The 19270-nt window shown below is 45.6% G+C and overlaps 2 protein-coding genes across 3 annotated transcripts in view; one reads left to right on the top strand and one right to left on the bottom strand.

The window, feature by feature from the left end:
* PHKA1 (phosphorylase kinase regulatory subunit alpha 1) overlaps positions 1-19270 on the top strand; it is an 80150-nt gene that overhangs the window by 19373 nt on the left and 41507 nt on the right. For both annotated transcript variants that reach the window (XM_043974168.1, XM_043974166.1), the window contains exons 8-13: positions 247-393; positions 1670-1723; positions 3873-3995; positions 8827-8922; positions 9428-9535; positions 15755-15833. In XM_043974168.1, coding sequence (XP_043830103.1) covers positions 247-393; positions 1670-1723; positions 3873-3995; positions 8827-8922; positions 9428-9535; positions 15755-15833 — 607 coding nt within the window. The remainder of the gene's footprint in view (positions 1-246; positions 394-1669; positions 1724-3872; positions 3996-8826; positions 8923-9427; positions 9536-15754; positions 15834-19270) is intronic.
* On the bottom strand, positions 5273-5755 carry LOC122733616 (prefoldin subunit 2-like). The gene has a single exon (XM_043974169.1). It carries the CDS (start codon positions 5753-5755, stop codon positions 5273-5275), a length of 483 nt encoding a protein of 160 aa, XP_043830104.1.

The raw sequence follows: 19270 nt of genomic DNA, 5'->3' as shown, positions 1-19270 counted from the left end.
AATCTTCCAAAGAAAAGGGACATGTTGGGGGAATCCTAAAGACTTTTCTAATAGGGGTGGAAGCTAGGTGGCGCAGTGGAAAAAGCACTGGCCCTGGATTCAGGAAGACCTGAGTTCAAGTCTGGCCTCAGACACTTGACACTTACTAGCTGTGTGACCCTGGGCAAGTCACTTAACCCTCACTGGCCTCCCCCCCCCAAAAAAAAAGACTTGCCTAATAGGGACCCTTACTTTTCTCTCTCTCAGTCCATCCTCCATTCCATGCTGCCCCGGGCCTCGATGTCCAAAGAGGTAGATGCCAGTGTCCTTTCAGTGATTTCCTTCCCAGCATTTGCAGTAGAGGACAGCCAGTTGGTAGAGATTACAAAGCAGGAAATAGTCACCAAGCTTCAGGTGAGTCACTATGGGGACCCTTCTTTCATTCAGAGTGCCAGCTTTAGGGAGACGTGCCAATACTTGGGCTTCTGGACCTTGATCTGCGTCAGATTCAGTGAGTGCTGGCCTATCAGCCCTTTTATAAAATGGCAGGCATTCCCCTCTTTTCAGAGAGGTGGCAGGCTTCAGGAGCAGCATGCCCCATGTCCTGTCAAGACATGGTTTTACTTAACTATCCTTTTTATTTTTTTATTTAATTAATTTATTTTTTTAAGTGAGGCAATTGGGGTTAAGTGACTTGCCTAGGGTCACACAGCTAGTAAGTGTTAAGTGTCTGAGGTCGGATTTGAACTCAGGTACTCCTGAATCCAGGGCCGGTGCTCTATCCACTGTGCCACCTAGCTGCCCCTTAACTATCCTTTTTAACAAAAGACTGTTCAGTGCAGAGGCTCTGGTGGGCAGCTGGTTTGGGGAAAATAATTGGCATAAAAACCAAAAGGAATCAATAAAACTGAAAAACCAATTGGATTATGGGATGAAATCCTGGAAGCGACCTCAGCTCTTCTGGTCCAGCCCCATTGTTTTACCAAAGAAGAAACTGAGTCCAAAGAGGTCACATTGAGTGGCAAGTAGTACAGCAAGGTTTTGCACCCATATCCTTTGTCTCCAAGTCTAAGGCCCTTTCATTGTTCTCATTGGATATCACTGAGGCAACAGTATATGAACACTGGGCTTGTAGTCAGGAAGACCTGAGTTCAAATCCAGTCTCAGACACACTTACTAGCTGTGGAACCCTGGGCAAGTCACTTTACTGCTGCCTACCTCAGTTTCCCCATTTAATATAAAATGGGGATAACAGCACCTACCTCCCGGGGTGTTGGGAGGATCAGATGAGACAAGATTTGCCAAGCATTTAGCATAGTGCCTGGCACATAGTAAGTGCTTAATAAATGTGCATTCCATTCCACACCCAATCAAGATCCCCAGTTTGTGCCACTGGACCCTGATCCATCAGAGATGGGGCTGGATGGAGACTGAGTAAGTGTTCTTTATGATTATAACCCAAACAGGATGGGCAAGCAGGAAGGACCCTGAAGACCACAGAAAGGGTGAGGGGGCAGGGCCCAGGGGCACCTTCAGTTCTCTGGCCAATGACATGATCTGTTCCTTCACCTGCTGGAATCAGCAGCTTGGTGGCCAAGCTGAGGGCCTGGAGCCCCTTGTGTCCAGTGCTGGGCTCTGCAGAGGGAGCTGGGAATCTAATGCTCTCTTTTCCTCTTGTCCTCCCTCCCAGGGTCGTTACGGCTGCTGTCGCTTTCTTCGAGATGGCTACAAAACCCCTAAGGAGGTAAGTTCTTTCTGCCTGCCCTCCCCCAGCTGCACCAACCCCAGACCAGCAGGGCTTGGTCAGTGCCAAGGATTTGGGGCACCTGTTTCAGCTGAGGTACCTCCCTTAGGTCACAGACAAGCCTTTGTTGTTTGTTGTTGTGATGGTGGGAGGTTTCTTTTTTCTTTCTGGGGCAGTGAAGATTAAGTGACTTGCCCAGGGTCACACAGCTAGTACATGTCAAGTGTCTGAGGCTAGATTTGAACTCAGGTCCTCCTGAATCCAGGGCCAGTGCTTTATTCACTGTGCCACCTAGCTGTTCCCCTAACATAGGTTTTTGTTTTTGTTTTTTGCGGGGCAGTGAGGGTTAAATGACTTGCCCAGGGTCACATAGCTAGTAAGTGTCAAGGGTCTGAGACCAGATTTGAACTTAGGTCCTCCTGAATCCAGGGCTGGTGCCTTATCCACTGTGCCATCTAGCTGCCCAAGCCTTTGTTTTTTTCCCAGACATCACAAGGACTGAAGAGCTGGTTTGTTATGGCCTTTCTTAAATTCAGCTGCCAGCAGTGTCTGGGCACCCTGGATTGGTGGCTGTTCTCTAGAAGAGGCAGCCACAGCCAGCCCTCTGTTCTGCTGACTTTCTTCTTTGCCAGTGCCCTTCCTGAGACTTCCCCTGTCCCCAGATACCCGCTAGCTTGATGACCCTGGACAAGTCAGCTGCTCTAACCCTCATGAGGCCCTTTCAGCTCTTCATTTGTGATCTTTATGTACCATTTCACACAATTAATCCCTCACCCCCGACCTGTTACTTTTTGAGACTCTTACCTCCCTTCGGTTTCGATGACACTGCCCTCATTTACTCTGCCAACCAACATGCTGGTGAGGCCTTTGCTTGTCTCTCTTTTTTGGGGAGGGGCAGGCCAATGAGGATTAAGTGACTGGCCCAGGGTCACGCAGCTAGTAAGTGTCAAGTGTCTGAGGTCAGATTTGAACTCAGGTCCTCCTGAATCCAGGGCCAGTGCTTTATCCACTGCGCCACCTAGCTCCCCCCACCTCCTTTGCTTGTCTCTTGTGCAGGCTCTTCCTCCTCCCCTGATCCCACCTGGGGGCGGGGGGTGTGGAAGCATTGGCAGCAACAGTGGCAGAATCTTCCCAGAATCCTCTCCTTAATTCTGTCCTTCTTCCACAGTCATTCCCTCAGAGAGATAGAGCTAGTTTCATGATCATTCTACCCAAATCTCAATTTTCAGTCCTGACCTCTCTCTTCTACTCCAATCCTGCCTTTTCAGTGATCTAATAGGCATTTTCACCTGGACAGCTTGAAGCTCAGTGTCTTTTACAACTATACTTACTTCTTTTCCCATATTTCCTGTCTTTTTGAGTGAGCCCCTTAGGATCACTACTCCCCGGGTAGCAAGCTTGAAGTTAGCTTTGCTCCCTTGCTAGAAAGCTTCAGGGAGGGACATGAACAGGTGGCCTGGCCTCCACACTATTAATACTGGGGATACACTCTGCCGTTCGTGACTGCCTCCTTCATCCACCATGTCAGAACTGACATGGAGAACTGAACATGACACTTCACCGACGTGATCTGTAGGGGAAAGCGAGAAGTGAAGTGACTCGGGTCACACAGCTTGTCATTGGCACGATAATATCCATCTACCCTTTTTAGCCAAAGCTCTGGTGTCTGAGTGAGGGCCAAGACTAATTGTCAGCATTCAGTGACCTCTGACCCAGGCATGCCTTTGGGAACAGAAAGAGGTTCAAAAGGTGTCGGCAAGGGCACCGACGTCCCTGAATTGGTAATGTAGCCATCCTTGGCTAGCCCTCCAGTGTATTGTGTGCTTAAGCCCTCCAGCTGCGGGCAGGAGAGTCAAATGCCCAAGGCTTGGCCAGGAGCACACTCAACACATGGGGACAGTCATCAGATCACCAGATTCCCCTGAGTTTCTGGCCTTCCTGCTCTACCTGCTTCTATCAAAATCAGTTCAACAGCTATGGTAGCATAAGGCCCATAGGCCTGGGTTCCCTTTGCTTTTTTTGTTTGTTTGCTTTACTTGTCAATAGGCAATCTTTGGGTGGGGAAAGGCTGCTGGCCTCCTGTGGACTATTGGCAGAGACTGTAGCCTCTCTGATGGTGGTGATACATGACAGGCCTTGGCTTTTACAGGATCCTAACCGTCTGTACTATGAGCCAGCTGAGCTGAAGCTGTTTGAGAACATTGAGTGTGAATGGCCTTTGTTCTGGACCTACTTCATCCTTGATGGTGTCTTCAGTGGCAATGTGGAACAGGTATGGTGGCCTGAGATCCTGCTTTCCCCTTCAGCCTTTGTCCCTGTGGGACGTTCTCAGGGATTTGGATGATCTGCCTCAGTGTTTGCTCATCTATCTGTTTGTCCTTGGGGTACAAAGGGTTAGGCCTATTGAGCTCTTTGCTCGAGGAACTCCATGCCTGACTCTGTCTTCCTTGCCCTTATATTAGGGCCCTCCCAGTTCTGTAACCTCCTTCTCCTCTCCACCTTGGCCACACCCATGATCAAGAACCCTGAAATTCCTTTATTTCTTCCCTGTTCTTCATTCTCAAGCATGACCTCCAGCCCTTTCATCACTTAGCTCTTTCCCAGGCTATCACCCTTGCACTGGTTACATTCTCTTCTCAATCTCCACCTTTTAGTTGACCAGCTCAACTGTGCACAATCTTCTACTCTTGCATCAGTCAGTCAGTCAATAAACATTTATTAAGGGCCTACTGTGTGCCAAGCACTGGGCTAAGTGCTGGGGTTACAAAGAAAAGCTTACTCATTTCCTTGTCCTGTCACCATCCATAGTATTCTAACTTGGGATCATTTACTCAATTACACTTCCTCTCTTCTTACTTCAAAAACTCCCTACAGTCTAGCTTCTGTTTTGGTTTTTTGGGGGTTTTTTTTGGTGAGGCAATTGGGGTTAAGTGACTTGCTTAGGGTCACACAGCTAGTAAGTGTTAAGTGTCTGAGGACTCAGGTCCTCCTGACTCCAGGGCCAGTACTCTATCCACTGCACCACCTAGCTGCCCCTGCAGTCTAGCTTCTGACCTTATCATCTCTCCATTATCACCAACTGTCTATTGGGTGTTTCAAATTGGGTGTCCTGCAGCAATCTCAAATTGCACATGTTTTGTCCAAAACCAAACTTGTATTGTCTATTTTTAGAATTCACTTTTATAAGATTTTGAGTTCCAGATTTTTTCTCCCTCCTTTCTCCTCCTCTCCCCTCTTCCTAAAATGGTAGGCAATCTGATATAGGTTATACATGTGCTGTCATAGAAAACATATTTCCATATTAGTAGTCACAGTTTTAAAAGAAGAAACAGATCAAAAGGGAAAAAATGATAGAGAATAAAGTGAGTGAAAAAAGTATGCTTTGATCTTCATTCAGAGTCCATCAGTTCTTTTTTTTTTTTTTTTTGGGCATTGCGACCAAACCATTTATTTAACAAAAATATTACAAGAGCAGCAACAAAGAAAAATAATAATAAAGGGTATGTGTAAGAGGCATGGGAGAAAAAACACACCAGAGGTCTTTGATTCTTAGGAGACTAGCACGCCAGCTGAGCTGGCCTTGGCTCCAGACCCCTCCCCATTGTCCTTGGCTGCTGGTTTCTCATCCTCACCCATTAACCGAATATTATGTTTCTCCCTGAAGTCATTCAACTCCCTTCCCTTTGCTTGAAGCTGCTGGGTCAGTGTCTCAATGATCTTCTGAATCTGCTCCTTGTTACCCTCCAAAGCAGGCAGCACCTCTTTGACAGTTCGCTCCACCAGCACACCCCCAACCATCCGATAGCACTTCCGGGTCGGGTCCACTTCTCTCAGTGTATCTATCACTAGGCTGTGCTCATTCAACTCCATTTCCAGCTCAGCTGCTTTGGATGCTAGGCCTCTCTGTTCCTGCCGGAGGCGATTGAAGCCAGCAACCACCTGCTCTGCAGACACCGCCCCCTTGCCCGCGCTGCCAGCGCTGCTGCCGCTGCTACCACTACTCTTGTTGCCCCAGTTGCTACTCTCTGCCATCTTTACCCGCCCGCTGGCTGTAGGCCATCAGTTCTTTATCTAAATGTGGATAGCCTTTTCCTTTGTGAGTCCTTTGTACTTTTCATGGATCATTGTGTTGCTGAGAAGAGCTGAGTCATCCATAGTTGATCATCACACAATGTTGCTGACACTGTGTACAATGTTTTCCTGGTTCTGTTCATTTCACTTTGCATCAGTTTGTACAACTCTTTCCCAGTTTTTCTGAAATCTGCCTGTTCATTATTTCTTATTGTACAAAAGCATTCCATTACCTTCATATACCACAGATTGTTCAGCCATTCCCCAATTGATGGACATCTCTTTAATTTCCAATATCCTTTGACCATTTATCAAGTGGGGAATGGTTTGTATTCTTCTACATTTGACTCAGTTCTCTATATAATTAAGAAATGAGGCCTTTATCAGAGACACTTGCTATATTGTTTCACAGCTTTCTGCTTTCCTTCTAATCTTGGTTGCATTGGTTTTGTTTGTGCAAATGCTTTTTAATTTAATATAATCAAAATTATCCATTTTACATTTCGTAATGCTCTCTCTCTCTTGTTTAGTCATGAACCTGTAACACTTAACTTCTCCTTCAAGAAGATAGATGTTATACCACTTGGTGCATATATGGTTAGTCTTGCTATTCATTGTCTATGGTACCTTTTAGCAAGATGTGGTTTCCTTCCTTATCTCTTTTAATTAGGGCTGTTCTTGCTTTTGCTTTGTCTGAGCTCATGATTGCAAGCCCTGTTTGTTTTTGTTTTTGTTTTTTTACTTCAGTTGAAGCACAATAGATTCTGCTACAGCCACTTACCTTTACTCTGTGTCTCTGCTTCAAGCGTGTTTTTTATAAACAACATATTGTAGGATTCTGGTATTTTATCCACTCTGCTATCTGCTTCCATTTTATGGAAGAGTTCATCCCATTCACATTCACAGCTATGATTACTGTGTATTTCACTTCATCCTATTTTTCCTTCTGTTTGTCCTCTCTCTCCTTTTACCCTTTCCCTCTTCACCAGTGTTTTGTTTCTGTCTACCACCTCTCCTGGTCTGCCTTCTTTTCTGTCAGTGTCTTCCCGCAACCCTGCTTTTATTTAAACTCCTCCCCTCCTGCTTTTCTGTTGGGTAAGATAGATTTCTATATTCAACTGATTGTGTATATTATTCCCTCTTTGAGCCAATACTGATGAGAGTAAGGTTCAAGCGATATCCATCACCCACCCTCCCATCTTCCCCTCTACTGTAATAGGTTTTTCAGCCTCTTAATGTGAAATAATTTACCCCATTCTACCTCTCCCTTCCTTCTGCACCCTATGTACTCCTATTTCTCATCCCTTAATTATTTTTTGTCATTCCCTCAAACTCACCTTATACCCATGCCCTCTATGTATTCCTTATAGATGAACTCTTAGTGGTACATTTTTTAAGAATTATAAGTATCATCTTCTCATGGAGGGATGTAAACAGTTCAGCCCTATTGAATCCCTTATATTTTCTTCCCCCTTTTATCTTTTTTGGACTTCTCTTGGGTCTTGATATTGGAGATCTTTTTTTTTTGTTCAATTCTGGTTTTTTCCTTGTGAAAGCTTGAAATCCTTCTATTTCATTGAATGACCATTTTCCTCTTTGAAGTATTATGCTTTGATTTCGTTGGGTAGATAATTCTTGGTTGTAGTCCTAGCTCCTTTGCCTTCTGACCAACTTGTTGTTAAATCTTGTCACTTCTATCTTCACAACATACCTTGAATCCTCCCCCTTCTTTCCTCTGATCCTCCTCATCTCTCTCCTGGATTATTGGCTCCCCTGCCTCAAGCTTGTCCTCCCTCCAAACCGTCCTCCACTCGGAAGCCATGGCAATTCTTTGAAAGTGGAGGTCTGACCATATCAGCCTCCCTCATCCCCTCTTACACACGCTCAATCAACTATAGTGGCTCCTTGTTATCTTCAGGATCAAATAGTCTGTCGTCTCCTGTGATAGGCAGCTTCTTACTTTTCCAGGTCCTCCTGTGTGTACGTGGTCCACACTGTGTGCCTCAGATAATAGCTGCCTATATTCTGCCTTGGAGCCTTTGTACACACTGTTCCTCACGTTTGACATGATGTCTCTCCTCATGACATCTCTGAGAATTTCTATTTTCCTTCGAGGCTCAGTTCAAGTACCTCCTTCTCTCCTGAAATCTTTCTCAATCTCTGCCTCCCCCAACACCTATTTTGTGTATATTTATGTGCGTGGGGTTGTCTTAGGTCACTGGGTGGAGCAGTGACGGGGAGAACCTCCAAGTGCTATATAAATGCTAGCCAGGATTATCTGTATTTCCCAATTGAATGAAAGCATATTGAGGACAGGACCCGGTTCATGTCTGTCTTTGGGTTCCCAGTGCCTGACATGATATCTGACACTGATTGCTGCACCCTAGCTCCTGTGCCCAGGGCCTCCTGCTCAGCATAGGAGGAGAGGGAAGGCTTGCAGAGCTCCATGGAGGGCACTTGGCAAATGTTTTCAGATAATAACGATGATTTCACACCAACAATCACTGAGATCTTTCCCTGATGCTAGTAATTAACATTGCTAGAGTTCCAGACATTCTTGGCAAACATCCTTGCAGTTTGCAAGCATGCAGAATCATGCATGTGGTCCTTTGGTCCAGGAGTTCAAGGCTTTAAGTGCTCAGGGAGCCCAGGTGCCTGGCTTCCCCATCCTCCTGCTGGCACCTGGCAGGCTCCATTCCCCTCAGCTTCCCCATGATGCTCCCACTGCCCTTCTGGCTGCATGGACTCTGCTCTCACTGCCTGGCTTCCCAGCCCTTGGGCTGGGTTTTGGCTGCAGTGCTTTGAGCACCTCAGGGGAAGTCCTGCTTGGCCTAGGTCATTGGCCAGTCTGCTTTCCCTTGTTCATGGCTTAGCCCCAGCAGGCCCACCCTGCTCTTTTGATTCTGCCCACCTTGTTGCCCTCAATCCAGGATGAAGTACCTTGGCAGTGGCACCCTGTTGGCTTAGCTCCACCTCCAGGCCCTCCCAGGGAAGGACCCTAAAGTGTCCCTGTGCCTTGCTCTCATTTGCAGGTCCAGGAGTACCGGGAAGCTCTCGAAGGAGTCCTTATCAAGGGCAAGAATGGGGTTCGCCTTCTGCCTGAGCTCTACAGTGTCCCTCCTGAAAAGGTGAGCAATGTGCAGCAAGAGAAGAAAGGATTGGCCTTCCTCACAATTCCTGGGTCCCCTGGGACTGAGGCAGGTGCAGCCTTGATTTTTGAGGCCCCAGGAATGAGCCTGTGCTTTTATCATTTGTAGATTGTGTCTCAGGGCTCACATTTGGGGGCTGGGCATCCATGGTGAGGAGATGCTGGGATGATGTGCCTGAGAAGCTGCCATATTTGATAGCCACCTCTTATCTGAGGGGGTGGTGGCTTAGGCCAGGGCTAGCTGAGGACCCATCCATGTTCTACTCAGATAACGCTTGGGGCCCTTTTCCCTACTGGAGCACTCTAAGGATTGAGGAGACAGTCTTTCCTTTCTCTAAAGATGCATGGAAGGAGCTCTTGTCAGTCATTCCTATATTTGGCCCCTTGGCCAGAAACAGGGAGCACAAATCTGCCCGGGTCCCAGAACCCTGGGATTGTCTCCTGTCTCTAACATTTGAAATTGCTGCTCATATGGCTTCTTATAGGTTGATGAAGAGTACCAGCATCCTCACACTGTGGACCGAGTGCCCATGGGCAAGCTGCCTCACATGTGGGGCCAGTCCCTGTACATCCTGGGAAACCTGATGGCAGAGGTAAGAAGAGTCGCGATCCTCTTGGGACTTTTCACACCCAGGTTCTCCATGTCCTAGGCACACATCAGGCATGGCAGGGCAAGGTTGAACTGAAGCAAAGCAGGCACCTGAGGAGGACCACTTGGAGGAAGTGGCCCTGTGTAGCCAGGGGGGACAGGACATGTGAAGGAGCGATTAGCTTTGCTGTGCTTGGGCAAGGAGGGCAGACCTAGGAGCAGCAATAAGGGAAAGTGTCAAAGAAGCCAGGGTAGGCTTGTGTCAGGAGAATTTTCCCACCAATGCCAGCTGTCCCGAAGTGAAAAGGCCTCCTTGGAGGTAGTGAGTTGTCTGCCTTTGGAGGGCCTCTGGGAGAGTCTCGTGGGCCCACATGTTAGAGGGGGGATTCCCATTCCCCCCATTAGGAATGCTGTGATGCTAAAAGATGATGCCTTTCATCTTTCCAGAGCTTTAGTTTGCGGTTTTCTGGAGTGAGGTCCTTTCTTGAGGAAATTATTACCATTATTCTTAGTAATAGTGACAACAATAATACCATGAATTTCTTTGGCACTTGGAGGTTTGCGGAACTCTTTCCAAAGCTCCCTGACCCCAGCTGAACCTCACAGCCAATTTGTGGGGTGGGGACTATCCTTTTTGAGTTGAGGTGATGACTTGCTGCTGTTTGTTAGAAGGGCTTCTAGAGAAGACTGTTGATGTTCATTGCCTGCTCCTAATCTGAGGGACCTTGAGCAGCTTATAACTAGCCTCCTTTCTGTTTGTCATTAAGTTGGTGGTGGCAGTGCCCTCAGGAGCCATCATGAATGTGCAGAGAAGTGCCAAGGGGTCTCCGGAAGGGTTGGTGACGGGAGTTCGTTGCAGTTGAGAGAGTAATAAGAGGGCAGGAAGGGAGGTAGGCCCAAAGGGATGCTAAGTGGACCTTAAAGTTTTCAAGGCCCACAGCTACATTTCATCTTTGGAAGTGACTGCTCAGCTTCTAGCCCAGGGCTTCATTCATGCTTGTTGGATTGAACCCATATAGGTGGCCCCACCACCCTTCATGTGACTCTGATGGCCTTAAGACCTCTCGCTCACGTGTCACCTCTCTGAATCTCCTCCATTGTGTGTTTCCCAAAAATTACTTTAAATACATTTTTATTTAGTTAACTGTTCTCCTTTTATTTCCCTTCAATTGAATGTAAGCTCCTTGAAGTCAGGGATTGTTTCATTTTTATGTGTGTTCAGTAGGGAGTGTTGTTCCTGGAATACAATAGATGCTTAATAAAGGCTTGCCAAGTGAATGAATAAAAAACACTCACCTAACTTTTAAATGGAAACAGTTCATGGAGTCTGGCTAAGGTATGTCTGTATTCTCAGTCATTCCAGAATGCTTTAGGGCTCGATGGGAGTGCTAGGGGCATGCAGCCCAACCTCTACTGACTGCTTTTTTTCTTATGCATCCCTTCTGAAACATCCAAAGTGCTGCCAGGGATGGGGGACTCACTGCCACCGACTCACATTCCAGTTCTTCCGCTCACATACAGGCCCTTTCACGTGGGCTCACATGTAGTTTGTGTGACCCCTTCTGCCTTTTTTTTTAGCTCAGAGTTCCCAGGCCCTTTGGCTAGCCAATCAGGTTTGTGTCCTCTCACCATACAGGCCTCTGGTTGTCACTATCCCTTCTGCCAGGTGGCTGAAGGCATTAAAGTTCCTCAAACAAGTGATGGGCACTAGGTGGCGTACCTGCTCAAGCCCTGCTCTTCGACTTAGGAAGATCTGGTTTGAAATTCCAGCTCAGACCCTTATTAGCTGTGTGACTTCCAGCAAATTAGCCAATCAGTCAATTATTTATTAAGCACCTGCTGGATGCCAAGCACTGACCCACACTGGGGATACAAAGAAAAGTAAAAGATAGTCCCTGCCTCAAGGACCTTAAAAGTCATTTAATATTGCTCAATCTCAGTTTTCTAAGCAAACCTTCAAATGCAATATAAATGTTAGTTATTATTGTTGTTGTTATTCTTATTATCATCATCTCTGCTTTGTAGATGAGAAGATTGAGGCTCGGAGAGATGATGTAGAGGGACCTGCCTGTGCTTTGACCTCAAGTCTCCAGGCCTGGGAGGCCTGCTGCCTCCCAGCTATAATGGAGCCTGGGCCTGACAACCACAGGACAGTCACTGGACACTAGAAAACTGCTCATTCCAAACCTAAAACCACCTGGGCCTTTGGGAGCAGCTATGACCTATGGTGGGCCTACAAGGCTCATCTCTGAGGCATGACTTATGGATCTCAGTAGAGAGCTGGGTTCATAGGCTGACATATGCCATGGCCCTAGTCCCTCTCCTTTGAACCCCAGGTTTTGTCTTCATTTCTCTCTGTGTTTAGGGTAGAGCAAATAGCAGTAATGACAAGTAAAAAGAAAAAAAAGAAAAGAAAAAAGGACAATGGCCAATCTGAGGATATTTTCTGCCAAGGACTCTTGATGCTTATCTGGGGGAAGTGAGGGCCAGAACCTGTGCTTCCTGGGAAAACTGCTCTCCTCATTGGAAGAGTCCATTCTCTATCTTTGGTCTTCCTGCTTTAAGGCCCAGTTAAAAGGCAGGGTTTCTCTTTTCTTATTTTGCAAACCAAAAAAAGATTGACATTCCTTAAAACACAAATGTAAATTGCTGACTTAGAAACTTCACTTATGGCTTTTGTTCATTGGCTTCATTTTCTGCTAAACCAGGGCTTCTTCACCTTCTCTGTGTCTTGGGCCTCTTTGGTAGCCTGGGGAAGCCTGTGAACCCCTTCTCAGAATAAAGTGTTGAAATGAAGTGCATAGGGTTACAAAGAAAACCAGTTCTATTGAAATACAGCTATCAACATTTAACTAAAACAGGTTCATGGGCTCCAGGCTGGGAACCCTTGCCCTAACCCTGCTTTCCCGCCGGCAGAGCCTTCTCATAGAACAAAGGATTTACAAAGAGAGACCAAAAAGTGGTTCTGCCAAACTAAGCAACACATTAATGGGGTGTGGGCTTCACATCCTGAGTTCCCTTTTTTTTTTTTTATTCTCATGACTTTTCTTGGAGGGGGAGAAGGAAACTAGGGCCTTCTGTGTGGCAGGCCAAATGTAGTTGTTAGAATTCCATAGCATTGATTTTGTTGTTGTTGCCGATTTCCCATTTCCATCATTAAAGGCATCAGGTATTTTCTTTTCCTGGTTCTCCTTACTTCACTGCATAACTTTACCAAGTCTTCTGTGCCCTGATGCCTTTTCATTTAACTTAAAACCAATTTGCCCCTCCCTCCTGCATTTTCCCAGAACTTGAAGGCTCTAGCCCTGTACTGCCATCTAAAGGTGGGGGAGACTTCCCTGAGACTATTGAACTTGTGGTTTCTGCCAGAAAGTATCATCAGGTATCATCTTCTATAAAAGACAGGTCAAGTCCTCCCACTGGGTGGGGCAGGGCGGGGTCCCTACTTTCCCAGGACAGTGATGCTCAGCCTTTCCTCTGGGATAGACAGCTTCCTACTGCATCTTTTCTGGGTATGCCAACAAGGCCGTATGAAATAGTTTAAGAGGACCACTGTGTCCCATTGCCCCACCATCCCAAGCTTTGGGGTCAGGTGAGCAGAGAGATGGAGCCAAGCAGAACAGGGAGAGGAGGGAGGAATGCATTTCTTTTTCAACAATTAGATTTTTCTTTCTATCTTTTAATTGTATCCAATCCTCTCCCAGAGAGCCATTTCTTATTACAGAGAGTTTAAGAATAAAGAAAAAGAAGAAGGGGGGAATTCAAGAAAATGAACAGCATATCAGCAAATATTTGGCACTGTATGTAAGGTTTTGCACCCATGGGTCCTCTCTGCCAAGGAGTGGCAGGGAAGTAACTGTTCTTTGGGTTTAGACTTGTTTTTTATAATTTTTCAACATTCATTTTCCTTTTAATTTTTTGGTGCCATTCTTCATTTGTTTTTTTTGTATAATTCAAAGATTTTTAAAATTAATTTTTATCGATATCTTTTGTCATATTGCCTCCATTTCTCTCTGTATCCTTCCCCATTGCTCAGTGCAGAGAGTCATTCTGTGTACCAAAAAAAAAATCTTTTTTAAAAAAGAAGAATAAGAAAAAAAGATTGTCAGCAAAACCAATCGCTACACTGAAAAAAAATCAGACATTGAATGCAGAGTGTCACACACGTGTACCTTCTGCCTCTGGGGAATTGCGGGGCTGGAGTCATGGTGTGTCTGTTGCCTTCTTGGCTCTGCTTGCTTCACTTTGCCTCAGGCCACATGTTCATCACATTCATCATTTCTTATAGCACAGACATATTCAATTATATCCATGTGCTACAACTTCTTTAGCCACTCCCTACTTGACAGGCATCTTGGTTTCTGGTTCTTTGCTACCCCCCCCAGATGGGCTGCTATAAATATTTTGGTGTGTCAGGGACCTCCTTGGGGCATATGCCTAGCAATGGAAGCTCAGGGTCAAAGGGTATGGTCCATTTTCTCAGCATAATTCCAAGTGGCTTTCTAGAATGGTAGTTCTAATTCCCAACTCTGCCAGCAAGGCATTGGTACACGTGTCTTTCCGTAAGCCCATCAACATTGACCAATTTTACCTTTTGTCATCTTTGCCAATTTGCTGGCTGCCAAGTGACTTGGGGCATTCTTTGCCATGGTTGTTAATATTTCACATTTCTTCTTTTGAGACCCATTTATTCACATCCTTTAATTACTTCACTTTTAGTCTGTTCATTTTCAATCTATTTTGGATTCCACATCTCTGTCAGAGATATTTGATATAAAGGTTTTGTTTTGTTTTTCTTCCCCATTCAGCCACTTCCCTTCTTATCCTAGGTGCCTTCATTCATTTGTGCAGCAGCTTTACACGACTGGCTAATCAAAATGATCTCTTTTATCTTTTGTAATTGTTTGCTGAAGAATCCATCTCCTGTGGGGTAGTATGTGATCTGCTTCTTTTTTCCCGTTTAAATGGTCTGGTCCCAAATATTCTCCCATTTTGAATTTATTGTGGAATATGGTGTAAGATATTGGCCGAAGCTGAGCTTCTGCTAGCTCGCTTTCCAGTTTTCCAAACAGTCCTTATTAAATAGAGAGTTCTTTCCAAAGTAACGTATGTTTTTCACTGTATCAAACTCTGGCTTATTGAGTTCCATGATTTCTAATTCTCCCTTGTCTAGTCTGTTCCATCGATCTACTTCTCTATTTTTAAACTAATACCAGATGGTTTTGATGACTGCTGCTTTGTAATATAGTTTGAGGTCTGGAAATGTTATTCCCCCTTCATTCCTACCTTTTTCAATTTTCATTTGATTTTTGTTATTTTCTCTTGACATCCTAGAACTTTTGAGTAACACAATTCTTAAGGGGAGATTAAGTTCACTGCACTGTGTGTGTCTCGGCAACTCCTAAGCCCAAGGTGACTTGCTGAGCAGGCGACATGGCATAGAGAGAGACAAATGAGAAATCAGCAGGACAGAGGAGCTGAATTATGGAGGCTGGCGCTGTGAGCTTTGCAACCAGATAGGACATGTCCACGGAAGGCTGGAGTCTGAAACAAAACTGAGCTCTGGAGAAAAGAACTTGGCGGAAAGTCATGAGATCATAAGTTTGGAGTTTAGATGAGAGCTGGGCTGGCCTGGGCTGGGCTGGACTGGGCTGGGCCGGACTGGGCCGGAATCAGGCCAGAGCCCTAGTCAGTGGTGTTTGATCTGGAAACAAAATGAGCTAATCACAGGTCTGTCAATATCTAATTAAAGGAGCTTTATTCAAAGGGGATGTGAATGAAGCTCCTCTGCCTTTATAATTGCCTATTATGACCTTCCATCCAGACTTCCAGGAAGTGATTTCAGTGGCCTGAACTGTTAGGCTTTTAAGCTAATTAAGTTTCAATATCTTTTCTTTTTTTAACCACCCTGACTTGGAGGGGGAGGGTAAGAGAGTGTGAGGATATTGCTCCCACCACAGGAGCTTGGTAATCATTTGGTCCAGATGAAGAAACTGAGGCCCAGAGAGGCTGTGACTTGCCCAAGGTTACAGGGCATAAACAGCAGAATGGGCCTCCCGACTCCCATTCTCCTCCTGCTGTGTTGCACCAAATAGGGGCGCTCCCCCCCGGTTACAGGTGCCCAACCCTGCTTCCATGCGGCGTTCTTGTTGCAGGGTTTGGGCCAATGCAAGCTTGTCCCATCAGAGAGTTTGTAATTGGTTTATTTCTGCTTTTTTCTTAGGGGTTTTTAGCACCTGGGGAAATTGATCCTCTGAACCGTAGGTTTTCAACTGTTCCCAAGCCAGATGTTGTGGTTCAAGGTAGGTGTATCCTTTTTACCAAGTGCAGATGTTGTGTCTTAAGCATCTTTTGGGATGGTCATGTGTAGCAGTAATGGAGTATATGTGTGTATATGTATATACGCACACATACATACACATACATACATATTTCATGGCAAGGTTTTCTCTATGTTATCATATTTGATCCTCTTAGCATCCCCATGAGATAGGTGTTGTTATTACTCCCATTTTCCAGATGAGGAAATGGAGACCAAACAAGGCAAAACAACTTGCTCATGGTTAGACATCCAGGAAGAGTCCGAGGTGGGATTTGAAGCCGGGTCTTCCTGGCTCTAAATCCAGTCCTCTCTCCACTGTACCTCACTTCTGCCTCTAGTTGCTCTTCTGAAAAGTGTCATGGATTAATGCTATGAACGTCATCTGGTCTGATTTACAAATTGCTGGTTGCCACAATTACCAACAAGTCTGTTTTGGAGTGCTCAGACGCAACTCCTGTAGCTAGGCCTCAGGAAACATGGGCTACTTGGAACTCACTGCTCTTCTGGCTGCCTTGTCCTCTTGCTTTTCCTTCCCCTTCCCTGTTTCCATTGTTAGTGTCTTTTCCAATTTCCATCTTGTCATTTTGGCTTTCAGAAGGCTCTGCCCTCTGCCCTCTGCCCTCCCCCAGATGTAGTTTTTCAGAGAGCTTATCATCTAATTATCGCTTCTTGAGAGCCGGGGCTGTCTCTTGCCTTTCTTTGTATCCCTAGAGCACATAGTAGGTACTTGCCATACAGTAGTTGATTAATAAATGTTTTTGACTGCCACTTAATGATCTTCATGCCTCATTTACTGCCACAACTTACTAACTGCTCTTCCTGCCTCTGTCTGTTCCCCTTACCAATCTGGCCACCACAATACTGCCAAAATCATCTCCTGAAAGCTCGACTATATCAGATAAAATCCAAAATCCAGGCACTGTGGCCTGGCCTTGGAAACCTGTGACTAACCCAGTCCTACATTTCAGACCTATTTTGTCACTGCTCCCCTACATGTCCCTTCTACTGTAACCAAACCCATTTCCTGAGTGTCCCCTCATGCGCTATGCTAATTTTCTTTTTTATGATGATGGAAAACATCACCATGTTAGTCATTTTGTACAAGAAAACTTGAATAAAAGAAAAAAATGAAAGAAAGTGAAACATAGCAGGCTTCAGTCTGTTCCATCAATATCAGTTCTTTCTTTGGAGGTGGATAGTATGTTTCATCCATAGTCCTTTGGGATTGATTTGTTTCGTTGTATTGTTGAGAATAGTCAAGTCATTCACAGTTCTTCATCAAACAGTATTGCTGTCTTTATGCACAATGCTCTCTTGGTTCTGCTCACTTCACTATACATCATTTGATACATGTCTTTACAGGCCTTTCTGAAGTCATCCATCACCATCATATACCACAGCTTCTTTAGCCATTCCCCAGTGGATGGGCATTCCTTTCATTTCCAATTCTTAGCCACCACAAAAAGAGCTGCTATCAATATTTTTATACGAATAGGCCTTTTTCTCTTTTGGGGGATATCTTTGAGGTTAGAAACCTAGCAGTGGTATTGCTGGATCAAAGGGTATGCACAGTTCTATAGTCCTTTGGGCATAGTTCCAAATTGTTCTCCAGAATGGTTGGCTAATTTTCTTAGTACTGTTCCAATTTGGGGCAGCTAGGTAGCACAGTGGATAAAGCACCAGCCCTGGATTCAGGAGGACCTAAGTTCAAATCCGGTCTCAGACACTTGACACTTACTAGCTGTTTGACCCTGGGCAAGTCACTTAATCCTCATTGCCCCACAAAAAAAAATACTGTTCCAATTATATACATTCTGTTCATTCTTCAAGGCCCACATTTGCCATGAAACCTCATACCACTTCAGGCCACTGTGAGCTCCCCAGGGGTATGTTGATAAAGGGTTAATAACTGGCTCTGAAAAAAAAGGAGGTACAGCACACTTTAAAATTTCATCTGCATTGGGACAGCCAGGTGACACTACAGTGAATAGACCACCTGCCCTAGAGTCAGGAAGACCTGAGTTCAAATCTGGCCTTAGACACTTACTAGCTGTGTGACCCTGGGCAAGTCACTTAACTCCAATTGCTTCCAAAACAAAGTTAATCTGCATCATAAACAATTTCTTCATCACTTTCTTAAGTATTAGATAATAAATAAGAAAATAACTCAAGCCCCAATTTATAGTCTTGGCCAGTTTCTAAGGTGTAAATGTTCACTCGAACATTTAACAATCAGCTTTCATAAGATGATACTGGCTGGCTCCAGCACCCCTTGGATCCCCCCCTTGTCTCAAGGTCTCCAGCTCTGATACTCTTGAGCTGCTGCTTTCTCATTATTTCATGTGACTCTCTCTAAAGAAGGAACTAGATTTCTCTTTTTCTTTGGGAACTTGCCGCATCAATCATTCTTTCCCTCTCTCTCATCTTCATCTTCTCTCATTTTCATCTCCTTCACCTGTCTAACATGAAGTGACCTTTCTCCTGCCCAAGTGATATCATTCCATCTGGGCTCCTCCAACAGATTACCTGCTCTTGTCATCTGTGTTCTCTCACTTATCTTCAATCTCTCCCTGTCTCTTGGCTCCTTGCCTACTGCCTACAAACATGCCCACATCTCCCCATTCTCAAAGAACTCTTACCTGACCTATCCATTACTGATAGCTGTCACCTATATTTCTCCTCCTACCTTTGGTGCCCCCACTTCCTTTCCTCTCTCTCCCTTCTGGCTTCCAACCTTATCATTTTACCAAACCTGCTCCCTCTCTCCTTCTAGGTAGTCTCTTGTCTCTAGGTTTTCAGGATTGCCCCACTCCTGGTTCTCTTCCCCACCACCTCTGGTCGCTCCTCCTCTGTCTCCTTTGCTGGATCCTCCTCCAGGTCATGCCCTCTGACCCCAGGTGTTCCTCAGGGCTCTGAGCTAGGCCCTTTTATCTTCCCCCTCTATACTGCATCACTGGGGGATCTCTTCAGCTCCCATGCATTTTATTACCATCTCTATGCTCAGGATCCTCACATCTACCCATCCTGCCCTAGACTCTTTGCTGACCTCTAGTCTCTACCTTTCAGACACTTCAAACTGGATGTTCTATAGACATTTTTTTGGTGGGGCAATGAGGGTTAAGTGACTTGCCCAGGGTCACACAGCTAGTACGTGTCAAGTGTCTGAGGCCGGATTTGAACTCAGGTACTCCTGAATCCAGGGCTGGTGCTTTATCCACTGCGCCACCTAGCTGCCCCTCCCATTACTCTTGAGGACATCACCATCCTCCTAGTCCCTCAGGCTCACAACCTCTGTGTCATCTTGGACTCCTTCTCTCTCCCATCCCCATATCCAATATGTGGCCAAGGTCCCATTGACTTTGCCTCTGTAGCACCTCTTAGATGCAACCCCTTCTCTCCTCTGACCCTGCCACTCCC

This window comes from Dromiciops gliroides, chromosome X, assembly GCF_019393635.1.
Source record: "Dromiciops gliroides isolate mDroGli1 chromosome X, mDroGli1.pri, whole genome shotgun sequence".
Classification (NCBI taxonomy): domain Eukaryota; kingdom Metazoa; phylum Chordata; class Mammalia; order Microbiotheria; family Microbiotheriidae; genus Dromiciops; species Dromiciops gliroides.
This window is presented reverse-complemented; position numbering and strand designations above follow the sequence as displayed.